The sequence below is a fragment of the Acyrthosiphon pisum genome, chromosome A3 (genome assembly GCF_005508785.2).
Source record: "Acyrthosiphon pisum isolate AL4f chromosome A3, pea_aphid_22Mar2018_4r6ur, whole genome shotgun sequence".
Classification (NCBI taxonomy): domain Eukaryota; kingdom Metazoa; phylum Arthropoda; class Insecta; order Hemiptera; family Aphididae; genus Acyrthosiphon; species Acyrthosiphon pisum.
This window is the reverse complement of record NC_042496.1, coordinates 2,503,096-2,517,096: the sequence shown is the minus strand read 5'-3', so window position 1 is coordinate 2,517,096 and position 14,001 is coordinate 2,503,096. Positions and strand designations below refer to the sequence as shown.

The 14,001-nt window shown below is 28.7% G+C and overlaps 1 protein-coding gene across 5 annotated transcripts; it reads left to right on the top strand.

Annotated features, from left to right (window-relative positions):
• Positions 1 to 231: 231 nt before the first annotated feature.
• Positions 232 to 13,770, top strand: LOC100569479 (insulin receptor substrate 1). 5 transcript variants are annotated; one of them, XM_008181751.3, is made up of 15 exons: positions 232 to 1,280; positions 3,904 to 4,066; positions 5,330 to 5,547; positions 5,641 to 5,849; positions 5,918 to 6,066; positions 6,137 to 6,404; positions 6,468 to 6,554; positions 7,696 to 7,852; positions 7,909 to 8,069; positions 8,172 to 8,272; positions 9,362 to 9,443; positions 9,510 to 9,626; positions 10,448 to 10,721; positions 10,785 to 11,282; positions 11,511 to 13,770. In XM_008181751.3, exons 2-15 carry the CDS (start codon positions 4,016 to 4,018, stop codon positions 11,887 to 11,889), a joined length of 2,751 nt encoding a protein of 916 aa, XP_008179973.1. In that variant the 5' UTR covers positions 232 to 1,280; positions 3,904 to 4,015; the 3' UTR covers positions 11,890 to 13,770. The 5 variants fall into 5 exon arrangements, with proteins under 5 accessions (XP_008179973.1, XP_003242429.1, XP_008179974.1 ...); XM_003242381.4 differs by having other exon boundaries at positions 232 to 1,284; XM_008181752.3 differs by lacking the exon at positions 3,904 to 4,066.
• The last annotated feature ends 231 nt before the right edge of the window (positions 13,771 to 14,001 follow it).

Genomic DNA, 14,001 nt, shown 5'->3' with positions numbered 1-14,001 from the left:
TAATATACACTGATATACGTGTGTGTTGTACCGCGGGTTGTGTCGCGGAAGAACAACACGAGTACACGATGATGATAATGATAATGATGGTAATAATAACAATATTATTATTATTATTATAACGATCGATATATTTTATTTATTTCTTATTTATTTTTGTATTTTTTCGAGAAAGAGAGAACGGTGCAGCCGACCGCGCACTGCGCAGTAGACTGACAGAGCGAAAAACACACGACGCGGCCACGCCGCTATGGGAAAAATGTTGTTTTCGTTGTAATGTTGTTGTTGTTTGCACGGTTCAACGGTCAACATGACCCGCGCGTTGAGAAGGCGGGGATGGGGCGCATGCGCACCACTTGTTTACATCTATAGGAATACGCGCTGATTAATCGTCACACAGACACACACATAATATACGCACACACCGAATAACAACACACAGTGGTGGCGCTTACGTATCCACATGACTTTTCCGCGGAAAATGTTTTCCATTAACAACAACGACACGGTGAATACAGCAGTAATTACAGTGGCATTAACCGTGTTCTCGAAATCGTCCAAGCCGTCGGTGTGTTTCTCGTGCTTCGTCGTCGTCGTTTTTGTTGTTGTTGTTGTTGTTGTTGTTGTTATCGTCGACGTGCCGCCGCAGTGGTCAGTGACAGAAAGGGTTTTCGCCGATTTCCAATGCGCCCCGTCCGCCGCCGTCGTCGCCGCAGCAGCATGTTCCGAATTATCGTGCTAAACGCCGCCGTCGTACCGTGTTTCACCCGCAGTGTTCGTTGTTGTTGAAACGATATCGTCTGGTACGCGCGTGCTGTCGTATCGTTTTTCTCTTTTATTATCGTCGTTTTCGACGCCCTCGTGCGCCGCGCACCGTGTATGGATACAAAATTATTATTAGTACATTTTTCTTACGAAACACGGTAAACAGCACGACCGGTGCAGATTAGTAATTCACACATCAACAGAGTGTGATATTATATTTTTACGCGTTTTGTTCGCATGCGATACGCGAACCGTGCGTACCTATGTCGCCGTGTGCCGTTGTGATATAGCTACTGCGACGCACGTTTTCGTGGCCGTGTAAGAGGCGGCGTGTGCGCGAAACTCGTAACATTATTATTATCACTATTACCATTATTTTTGTAGTGTGCCATGTGTGGCCACGTCGGTTCTAGTCAGTTCGTGTACGGTACAATATTATTATTATAGTTCGGAAACGCGAAAACCCGAGTGTGCTGGGATCCGCCGCACACGCGAAAGGAAATACCAGCCGAGAAGTAGGTATGTTGCTTATTGCGTGTTATTTTTATTGCGAGCAATTGTGTAAAAGAATGAAAAAAAAAAAAAAAAAAAACGGAACGATAATAACGTAAACAGTGCATGCCCTTGACATAACTGCCCGTTCTTGAATGGATAGGTACCTAACGTATTATAGGTGTAGTGTGGTGTACCTATGTCTATTATTCCCATACCACCTATACTATTGCACATGCCCACAACAATAACAATGTCGTGTTATAGATTGGATTTTAATGTTGTTTTTTGCTATTGTTGTGCTGTCGATGATGTCCGATACTGTCTCGTCTCGCGACTCATAAAACGTAACCGGCTAAAAATCAGATCATTTTTTTTTTAAAAAGTTTTTCTGTTCTCCGATGACACTCAATTTTTAGAGAAACCAATCGAGTCTTTTTACGATGTTATACCTACCTGTGTTATTGGAATTGGGTAACGTGATGCGTTTAAAAACGTTGTTTTGTACCTATTGGGCTGTTGCCGTTCATTTATTTGTGCTGCTATCGACTGCAGTGATAATATTATGCTCCTCGTAAATTAATAATAGATACATTCAACAGTGCTTAACTGATGATTACACGTTTGCCAAACCTATTGCAATGTAGGAATATAATTTTATATTGTTTTTTAATGTGAAATTTAGGTGTCTAAAATCCAATTAATGTAGCATTATCATAAATTGTATGCATTTGACAATGTTGACCTCTACAGTGTTTATGAAGTAAATTAAAATATTTTTTGCTTTATCATTTTAATTATGTATAATAAGAAAACATTAACAGTTGTGTGTTGTGCTACATAAAAATCCGTAAAAATCTCTAGCATATCTACCTAGGTATACCTAGGCCTTAATTTCAAATAAGTTTATATTTTTTCCTGCTACATTCGTATAGGTACTCTACCCGTGTAATAACCTTGATCACAGAATTTCTCTCAAACTGCCTGTCCACGCTTTTTATTTGTAATTGTTTTTTTACTAATATCTGTTTTATTGTGAAGCTCATTAAAATGTTGGTTCTTGATTAGAAATGATCACCTAAAATCTATTGTAAAACTTTCCTACCTAATTATAATATGTTTTGTTTTAAAAAATAAAATGCATAGGTACGAGAAAAAACTGATATCGATATTGTTTTTATTTAGAATTCTGATAACTGTTCAGATGTTTCTCAGATGTAATATCAGTTAAATAATGTGTTTGTTTATTTGTTTTGTATACCTACCAGGAGGTATTTTAAAGTTTTCAATATGAGTAATAATTGCCTACTACCTATGAACAAATTTATATTTTTTTTCATTCAATACAAATCATGTATTAAAACACAATTTTTCTAACCAGTCAATTAAATAATTTGCTAAAAAATATGTGCCAGCTAATTAAATCATTAATGTTCATTCTCAATACAGTAGTTGTATATGAAAAATTTGATTTGGTAAGTTCATAAATAGTACCTATTATTGCCTAATAATAATTCTTAAAAATACTTTTCCTCCTTAGTGAATAATAGAGACACTACCTATGTTTAAACTTTAAATGCTTAATGTAGAATATTAATTAAGAGTTCAATATTATTCTTGGTCCTATGGTAAATATTATTGTTTAAAATGTTAGTTATTACACAGTGACCGCAGGTATTTTGCTATTTTGGAATATTTAAAATTAATTAATTTTTGTAAATTTTTACTTAGGTACCTGTTTTACACATGACACGTTCCTGCATAAACCCATCCATAAAAAAATTAAATATTTATTTCAAATACACAACTGGACTTGAGTTTTTCAATTCATAACAGCTCCTAATATACCTATTCAATATTTGTTCTTGCGGAACAACCCACTTCTCCTTATACCTACTTTTGTTGCTGAATATGCTAACGATAAAATAATCTCTAAGTTTGTGAATATCTAATCACCACATCTAATAATATTCAATATTATCTCTCTTATATTGAAACCTGGTATGAGTAAAATGCAAAAATTAACAAAATCAAATTCAGTCTCATCACTAACGCATAAAATGTGTTCTCGAGTTATTTTTAAGAACATACAGTGTACTCTCGGTAACTTGTACCTTGATAACTCAAAATTATCGGCATCTCAAACAAATAAAATTCCCCTTTAAATAACAATAACACATTAAGATTTTGATAGATCAACATTTTTAGTAAGTCAAATTTTCTTTTTCCCAGTGAGCTTCGAGATACCAAGAGTACACTGTATTAACTCCAAGTTACAATCCAACTTAGTTAAAATTAAGTAAATTACTTCAAAGTGTTCACTTCGATAAAAATTTGACCTAGGCCCACCATCACCATAACACCAAACTTAAACCAAATTTTGTCTTGTTATCCTTACATATATATAAAGTATAAACTCAAAACAAAACTTTAAATCCACACTAAACTAAACCTTTTAAAAACTACAAAAATCAATTTTTATGTACAGCAAAGAAAAATAATTAAACCTAACTCAAAACAAAATTGTTTAGTAACAAAGGTCTCTCAAATTTAACATAACACACATATCTAAAAAAGTGATATTATAATGTTATAAATTGCTATTAAGTCCTACACAGATTACCTTCGTTTTCTCCTATTTTTCAGATATTCTAGCAAAAATATTAACCAAGTCAATGCCTAGAAATCTTGCCAAAAATCTTTAAAGGAAATAGGGTGTAACCAAGGGCCTGTCCAACCTGCAGATCACACCCCAAGAATGTCTTCCTCGATGTCTTCAGTATGCACCTTCTCCCCTCAAAACTCCAAGGTAAACTTAATTCTGTCCTCACTAAAGTTTGTTAGTAAAAAAATGTAATAGGTAGATTGTTTAATCCAAAATTAAAAAAATAAATATTCATTAAAGAAACATACCTAATTTAAATATTTTCATAAATTTAGAGTAATGTGTCACATTATAACTAAATTTTATCTAGAAGACTAGAACATTGAACTACCACCAATCATGGTTTTTTATTGATATATTTAAAATCTGTACTTGGTCAGAAGACTGTGTGAGACCATGCTAGGAATTTATTTTCGTTTTATTCTAATGTTCGATAATAAACCATTTATGCTTATCGTTATTAGTATTGAAGTTAGTAAGATTATTTTATAATAGTATAATTTATATTATCAGTCCACGCTATAAAACCGATAACATATTTTTGCCATTATTATATTGTTAAACCTATGATATTTTTTCTTAATTTTAAATTAAAATTTTTTTTAATCAGATAATATTATTAAATACCTAAACTAAATAAATTAAATTAAATTTTAGTTTACAAGTAACCTATGTATTTGGATTTGAATTATTAATTAAATGTGTAAATGTATGTTAATGTTCAAAAGAACCTAGTGTGTGACTAAGCGTGTTTCAATCATTGATAGGACTCTTGGTGGGTGTGTTAAACTGTCAAGAAATTCTTTTAATGTGTCATATTATTTTTTTGGCATTAGTCGTAATCTAAGCATATTATTAATAATTTTATCAAATTGATATTAAAATAAAAATGAATAATAATAAAGATAAATGTATAATGTGTACACAATGTATACATAATTATATTTATACACATCTATTGGCTTATAGTTAGTAACTTGAAAAATAATTGCTGTTTTTCATATCTTATTTATTTGTGAATTTCCCATTTCTAACATTTATTGTTCCTTGTTTGTTTTCTTAATGATAAGAATTTCATATTATCCCAATACACTAATTACTAAATTAGGTATCTATCTTATATTTTTATTTGTTGACCTGTAGAATTCAATCAGTTGTTCAAATTTAATAATTTCATTCATTTTGAATACCTATGTTATTTATCTTAATAAAATGTGTTAGTATTTTTCTTTAACCTAAGCACCCTAGCTGTTTATTCATTTACATTTTTTTTTTTACCTATACTCGAGTATTACTTAAATAACTCAATGATGTGTCTTATGGTATATATATCTTTTAAAAACATTATTACTTATATTATATTTTACAATAACCTATGTTAAACCTAATAGTTTTTATTGTTTTCAGAAATCATTTAAAATGAGCTTGTTATTGGCCCAACTGACTGACCCACCTAAGCCTAGAAATGCTATGGCTGGTGTTGTTAAGATTGGATATTTGAAAAAAAATAAGAATATGAGAAAAAAGTTTTTTGTACTTCGTGAAGAGACTGCAGGTGGTGGACCTGCACGCCTCGAGTATTATGAAACTGAAAAAAAATGGAGAAACAATGCAATGCCTAAAAAGTATATTATAATTTACTACTTATTTGAATTAAATTATTTAATAATTTACTAATTATAATATTGTAAATCATTTTCTTGTATATTTTATTACAGAGTAATTGTGTTAAAGTCGTGCTTCAATATAGACAAACGCGTAGATGCGCGTACTAAAAAGACACTGATATGTTTGTATACCAAGGAAAGTTCCTTTTATATACAATTCGATACTGACAAAGAACGTGACGAGTGGTTGGACCTTATGTTAGTTTTACAACGAGTTACTAAAGATTTTGGACCTGGTGTTTCACTCAAAGAACCTTTCGGTATTTAGTTTATAGCTTTTATCATTTCGTAGTGTATTTACATGTTTTAATTACTTATTATTTTGCAGAGCATATTTGGCACATCTCTATACTAAAAAAAGAGTTGGGAATGAATGCAAATTTAATAGGCATGACTGGACTCTGTTTATGTGACAAAAAAGTCAGCATAATGAAATATCCAACTAAATCAAAAGAACAAAAATCTATGGATATAATGGTATTTAGTTAATTTATATTTTTATATTATTAAGTCATTAATAAAATTATATTTGTTTGTTTTATTACAGTTGTCAAGTATTCGTCGATGTGGAGCTTTGGGTACATTTTTTTACATGGAAGTAGGACAAAGCTCTCCATTAGGTTCTGGTCATATATGGATGGATACATGGAATGATGATGTTGCAGCTAGTGTTCACGAAACTATAATGGGGGCATCAAGTCGAAATCATGATCTTAGATTTAGAATGAGATCATCATCATTTAATGAAGGATCACGACTAATAAACTCCAATAAAGAAATATATCCAATAAGACAGCGCTCTAGTTGTTTTTATGGTATGCTTTTTTACAAAGTTCATTAAATTTTCTGTTATTAACTGCTCGGAAAAAACATTTTAGATGAGAATTACCCTGGGCTTCGGTATAAAAATAATAGTCAAAGTTCCTCAACTTTAAATAATGGAAATGTTGATTTAGCTCGTGCAGGTAATTTAATTTAAGGTATTAATAACTAGAATGTTTTTTGACACTATATATGTAAGAACTTTTTATGTAAATCATTTGAGATTTTAAGACTACATTTTTTTGTTTTTATATAATAACAAATTTTAAATGGTAACTATTGTTTCTACTCTGATTGTTATATACATTTTTAAAATGATGTAATTTTTCTTCTATCCCATAAGCATTAATATTTTTATTTCTTATACATATTGTATTCAATAAAAAGAGTTTATATTATATTAGTTTTAAAGCTTAAAAGGTAATTGTAAATAAATTGATTATTTTAGTTTTTGGTTGGAAGTTAATTGTAGTTTTTCACAACACAATTTGTATTGTTAAAAAACACACTTTAAGGCAATAAATTGTCTTAATATTTCCAAATGTGGTCTTTAATGATTTATAGGTGAAATACATTGTTTAATAAGTATGTTAAAGCTGGAATATTTACGGTTATGAAAACAAATTAATTAGACTAATTTAGAGAAACTCTTCAAATCAATATTAAATATTTCATCAGATATTTGTTGCTGAGATCACATTCTAGTGAGATTAGAATATTCAGAAATGTTATATGTATTTAATTAGAGATTAGTTGTATGTGGTACTTCTAAGTGCTCGTATTGCAATCGTTGAACTAAAGTTAAACCACCGAATTCGGCTGGTAAAATCAGTGGATTAGGCGTAACCGAGGTTTAAACTATGATTGTAAAACAGGCCCTAATTATCACTTTATATATTATATACCACATTTTTGATACATAGTATCATATTGTACTACCTGAATAATGTTACAATCATATAAAGTATTTATATTTGTATATATTCAAAATTGGCAAAAATTATTTTTACAATATTCTTATAGTAACTTTTTGTGGAATGCTCTAATGGTTGGTTTTTCAATATAATATCTTACACTTCAGTTCTCATAAAAAAAATGTTACCTAAGTTACTCATTAACAATTGAAAACAATTTATTTAAAATTAAACGTTTTTAATTTTCAAGTTTTGATTCGGTAGTGTTTTTATTTTCACAATTTTTATAAATATTAAAACAAATTAGTATTAAATTTGGTTACATCTAGTAAATAATTAAAATAAATTGGTCTTGATTACTTATTTTCAGGATCAGGTAGGGAGCGTTGTGATAGCATGCCATTGCGACCACGCACTATTAGTGAAAACACAACTTCATCAACGCGTTGTTTCAATGGAATTTTATCTCCAAAACAAACTTTCCACAAAGGTTGTAATTGTGTTTCTGCATCTTCGTCATTATCAGCGTATGTTACATATTATTGACTCTTATTAAAAAAAATATAAACAATAATTTATTTAGGTTTAACGATTCTAACTTGAGTACCTGGGATTCGTCTCTATCAAAATCTACGGATACCACAGATGGAATCTCTTCGTGTTATACGAGTCTTAATGACCACCGTTCTGCAATACTTGAGGAAAAACAAGAAGATTTTGTTCCTTACACTCCATTGGACAAAGGTATTTTTGTAATAAAAATTTATTATTTATTAATTAATATTAATAAGTGTTATACACATTTCATTTTATAAAACTTAACTAACCGTATTTTTTTGCTTGTAGAAGAAGATTCTTTGAGACAAACAAGTGACAGTAATGTTAATAATAATATTAACTTAATTAACAATAATATTGTTGGTAATAAATCCAGTTCCTCTTCTCAGGTTAGTTTTTATTAAATATTAATATTAATAATAACAACTTTTAACCATAAAAATATTATTCTTTTAAAATAATTAATAAATTATAATTTAAGACAGGATTTATATGCTCTTAAATTACTTAAAATATGATGCTAATATTCTCTAACTTTCTCGGAAATTTAAAATATATGCAAAAACAATCAATGAACATCGATATATGCTTTAATATGCAATTTTTTTTTACAATATTTCTTTAATTTATTAGTATAGCATATAAAATTGCTTTTTTAAAACTAATTGGTTTTTTTCTTTTGATCATTTTAAAAACTTAAAAATCATGAAATCGCAATTGTATATGTAATTGTAAAATATTTGGACATTTGAATATTTAATGAACAATAAACATAAATGTTGATCTTATCAATATAAAAACAACTGCAAACATTGCAGGTTAGCCACTATATTAAGTGAGCGGCATGGCAATATATAATAGGTGCTAATGCTAATTTATAGTGCTACAACGCTGCGCGTTTACATTTTATCAAAGTGATACAAAAAGAAAATTGTAATTGTTCATAAAAAGTTTGCCTGGTACCGTAATATTAAAATAAATATTTTTTTCACACAATTTACAAAATATTTAAAAATATGCTAAATAAGCTAAATATTCCATAATCCATGAAATATTCTCAAATATGTAAAAAAAACTTTTTCCTGCAAACTCAGAATTGAACAAATCGTCCGCGCTTTTTACTATCATAAAGCCCCTTCCAGACAAAAAAGATTTTCGTTGACAATGTTCCCGATTTCCCATCATAAGCAGTAATATAAATATTTGTTGACAAAAATATCAGAAACGTCAGTTTCTGACAAATATTTCTTGGTTTGGACCGGGTTTAAGACTGCATAGATTCAGTAACAATATGTAAAAATATAAATCCGGTCTTAAATTATAATATTGAAATATTTATTCATTGATTTTTTTATTTATATTATTGTTTGCAATTTTGTTGTAAGAATGATAATAGTTTATAAGTTAAATGTTTTAAATTTAATAATATAGTGAAGTAGTTAGATTATTTATTAATATTTTAATTTTAATATAAATAGGCGGGTTCTTGTTGTGATTCAAATAGTCCATATGGCTCACCCATCAATGTAGATGATACGTATATTCCTTTTAATCCTTCTGGTTAGTAAATATCTTATTGGTACAACTTGTTTGTTCATGTTACTTTCAATAATTTATAATCATTAGGTACGTCTGAAACGTCTCCACCACCAGATGGATATCTTCCAATGAAACCAGGATATACTTTTTCTAGTAACTGTTTAAATGTTATGCCATTGGAAGGACATAGTAATTCTAAACAAGGTAATTTATTTTTTTGAATTAATTATAATGAACAATACTACTAATTTTAAAACAATTAAAATCCCTATAGTGAAATAAGTAAGAAAATTGTAAAAATGAATTGTTACAAATACTTAAAACTCTGTCATAGCACATGTTTCCAAAATCACAAGAATCGACTTAAAAAATAAATTTTAATAGTAAAAATAAAACATATTTATGTATGTGAATTGGATCACCATAATAAACAAGCTTGTCAGAAATTTGTGTTCAAACAATAGGTTGGGGACATCATACAATTCTTTGATATCCCTTCCAAATTTCTGATAAGATTACATATTATATATTGAATAAAAATGTAATTATAGTGAATTCCTACAAAATAAATTTAAAACATTCCATTCCTGTTTAATAGAAATATTATCAATATTTTGTACAGATAAATATTGTAAAGCTAACATTTCAATAATAATAATAATAATAATAATAAAAATTGAAAAATCTTAATATTCTGAATATTTCAATTAAATATATATAATACAGCTAAATAAGATAAATAATACAGCATTCTAGATAATTAATTAATTTGTAGTTTGGATATGATTTTTATACAATTTATAGAGGGGGAATGCAAAGTTCATGGTCATTGTTACTGTAATGATAGTTATTACAAAATTATTTTGATTATTTGTTAGTTAATTCAGTATGATACTTGTCTCTTGCTAGTTAAATATAACTTTTTAATTGGCTTACTGTAAAATATATTGATTATTTGAATATATTTTAAATAATTATTCTATTTTTTTAAAGTAAATTTTCATTTATTATATACATTCCAATAGAACCAACTGAAATGCCTCAAACAGAATTTGAATCACCTGAAGGCTATGTTCCTATGGCACCCGTTTGTAGAATGTCTGATTATGTGTCTATGGATTGTAAGCAAGGATCTATTGAATCTGGTACACCTTCTACAGACACTCGCTTTTCTGACATTCATCTGGATAAAGTGTGTGCATACCTTACGCCATCTGAGGACGAAGGACCTATTGAAAGGCCCACTCGAGCCTATTCTGTTGGTTCCAGACCAGATGGTTTGAGAGAGAAAATTGACAAGTATACATTAATAATTAAAACATTTATAATCATATAATAATTAACTATTATTATTTTTTTTAGAATTTATGCTGATCGAACAAGAACGCGTGCATTTTCTGTTGGCAGCCGCGGTCGATTACCCCCAACTGGGTTACCCCGGAATGGATATCAATCTGGTTCGACCAGTATGTCTGAACATAGTGATAGTGGCGATCGAATGGAAATAGATTTTAGTTGTAATTCAAAATCTCGTCGTCATTATTCGGCAACATTGCGCACCTTGTCTAATCAGCCACCAGCAGATTTATCACCAAGGTCATCACCTAAACTTTGTCCTTCTCCTGATCCATCATGTACTCATAGACCAACTGGTCGTTCCCCTCCAAAATCTATAGTGTCTTCCGTAGATATTAAAAGGACACTATCTGGAGCTGTTCATGGTATTTCCAGATCACCTCCAACATCTTCACATACGTATTTGTCACCTACGTTGGAAAGAGTTTCAGAGGTGCCTGGTATTGAGCTTGTTGATAGCTACACACCAATGAAACCGAGCCAAGGATTATTTCCCTGTGAAAAGTGTGTTAATACAATATATACCTACGATTATTCATTTCATAACATAGAAAATTAGTAAATTATTTATTGAATCTAAATTATGTGTCTATAATGTACATTTTGTTATATTAAATCAAAATTATTTTCGTTAGAGTTATTTCTTCCAATTATATTTTATAATATGCTTAGTATATTGTGTATTATAATTGTTGTTATATAATATTTATATTTGTGTTTTATGTTCCGTAGCGCAAGTATGGTGGTAGAAGAATCAAATAAAAAAAATTATGTAAATGTGTGGGAAGCAGCAAGTAGTACGTTTCCACTCATGAAAATGATTGGTGGTTTGAATTGGAAAAAAAACAAAAAACGTAACACAGCTCTAGAACAACTTGTTCCCATGGCTGATGAAGGCATTGATGAAGTAGATGGTTATACGACTATTAAGCCAGGTGCTCATACAATACCAGTACGAGAACAACAGATCGGTCAGTCTTCTGATGCCGTGTTAGATGCCATTTGTGATGGACTTGCGGATATAGTATTCTCAGACCCATCTCATATTGTCACATATAATTCTCAAAACCACTCTAAGTCAGATAACTCTGTTACTTCGCTGGATGGGTAATTATATAATTTGATTGTAGTTTGTGTTGTAATATAAATAATATTTTAATTTAAACTCATATTTTGTATACACTGGTAAAGAGGTTTATCTCAGTGGCAAACACAAATGTATATAATTTTTTGTATGTATAATTTTACTGTGTTGCTCTTTGTATTTGAATTAAATAAATATTAATATTTAGGTAAAAGTATATGTTAATAATATATTTGGCATCTAAAGTATAACATTTTAGGAGAATTGTATCCAGGGGTAATTTTTCTAACGATATTTCAACTTTAATGGAGAATTTTTATTGTATTTAATGTATTTTATTTTTTAGTGAATATGTTACCAATTTAAACCAGTATGAACTGAAACATAAATATAATTTTTGCCTTTTACGCTTTAAATTTTTAATATAAAAAAAATTGATTAATATCAATTGTTTATTGTTATTTAAAACACTAAGTTATTAATTTTTTATTTGATATGTAAAATAGCTAATTTAATCATATTTCAATATATTATGTTAAAGTAAAAAAGTAAAAATAGTTTAACATAGAGAGAACTAGGCTAAGGTAATGTGTCCATCAAATGAAGAAAATTCAATAGTAAAGAAGTTATAAGACTTCCTCCATGTAGGGAAACAGTAGAAGTGGAAGGCCAAAGACAAACTGAATGTGAAAATGCATGTTATAACTTAAGAATGTCTCCGTTAATAGTGTTTGTGTAGAATTTCTAGGAAATGGCATTTGTCAGAGAAACCTTATGTTAAGTAGCTAACTCCAATTATGTGTTAGGTGAAGGTGATACAAAATAATGGAAGGTATATTGTGTTGAACTACAAACAGTTACATTATCGGTAAAAATTAAATATAAAATAATTTGTATAAATATTTATATTAATTTAAATTATAGTTAAACTTAAATGTATGTATTTATACAAATATAAATATATAGATGTAAATATATGCATGCATGCGTGTATGTATGAGCATTTATTTTTATTTGCAAAAATAAAAATCTCCTTATGACCAGAAGTCAATGAATGCAAATAAGACTGAAGAACCACTCTAGGAATATACCTAGCTAATTACTGTATTTAATTTTACGTTCTCTATAGGATTTCTTTGACTTAAAAATGTTCTCATTTGAGCTGATTTTTAATTTGTTAGCTAACAAGAAAATAAAAATATTTAATAGGTAATAATAATTATAAATTCAATTGGTGTGTTTGTCTATGTTTGTGTGTGTATGTGTGTTATGTTAATTAAAATGTATTAAATTAATTGATAAATAATAACACTATTTATAGTGTTTTTGGTTGACCGTTAAAACAATTATTACCTTACATCACTATTATTTAGAAAATTTATTAAAATGTATTAATCTGCCTTCTGAATGTTACTTAAAATCTGATTGTCATTATTACAGATTTATGATAAATAAATATTTCCTAGATCAATTTTAAATATACTCCAAAAAGTAAAAAATAATTGTTTATAGACCAAGAGAAAAATTATAATAATATTTGATTGTTGTTTTTGAAATGAAATAGGTGAGAAAGTTTGTTTTTCGTTCTTTATTTGAGCGATATTCTTTACGAAAATAAAGATATTTGCATGAAGTAATTATAGAATAATGAAAAGTAATTTTCTCAGAAAAAAAATTAAAATACAAATAATTTTTCTCACCGCCTGTATTTATTATACACTCAGTACTGCCACTATTGTAAGAAGACAAAGTTGTCTGCCCATCTAACTATTAAAATTAAGTTCAAGTTTTGTAATTTTTGTTCTATATTATATATTGTATAATATTATGATTCTATTAATGTGTGTTTAGTCTTAAAATGTAGGTGAAGATATTATTAGTAAATATTAAATAATATTTATTGTTTACTTTTTGTCTTTATTCTTTTATAGATAAATTTTGTTGTAGCAAGTATTAATTTAAGGGAATTTCAATAGGCTATCGTTTGTTTTTTTTTTTTTTTAATTTTTTTTTGGTTTTAGCCTGTAGGGGTTATTGCCAGTTATCATGTACATGAACAACTGTCTTTTTTTATTATTTTGCTCACATTCCTCAATTGTTTTCTTAATATTAATTATTTTGTTTAATGCTAAATTTTGA

Excerpts from the sequence above, each read along its gene's own strand:
- LOC100569479 (XM_008181751.3), top strand. The coding sequence starts at position 4,016 with ATGTCTTCCTCGATGTCTTCAGTATGCACCTTCTCCCCTCAAAACTCC. Across the intron at positions 6,067-6,136 it reads AAAAATCTATGGATATAATG|TTGTCAAGTATTCGTCGATG; the intron begins GTATTTAGTTAA and ends GTTTTATTACAG. Across the intron at positions 9,627-10,447 it reads ACATAGTAATTCTAAACAAG|AACCAACTGAAATGCCTCAA; the intron begins GTAATTTATTTT and ends ACATTCCAATAG.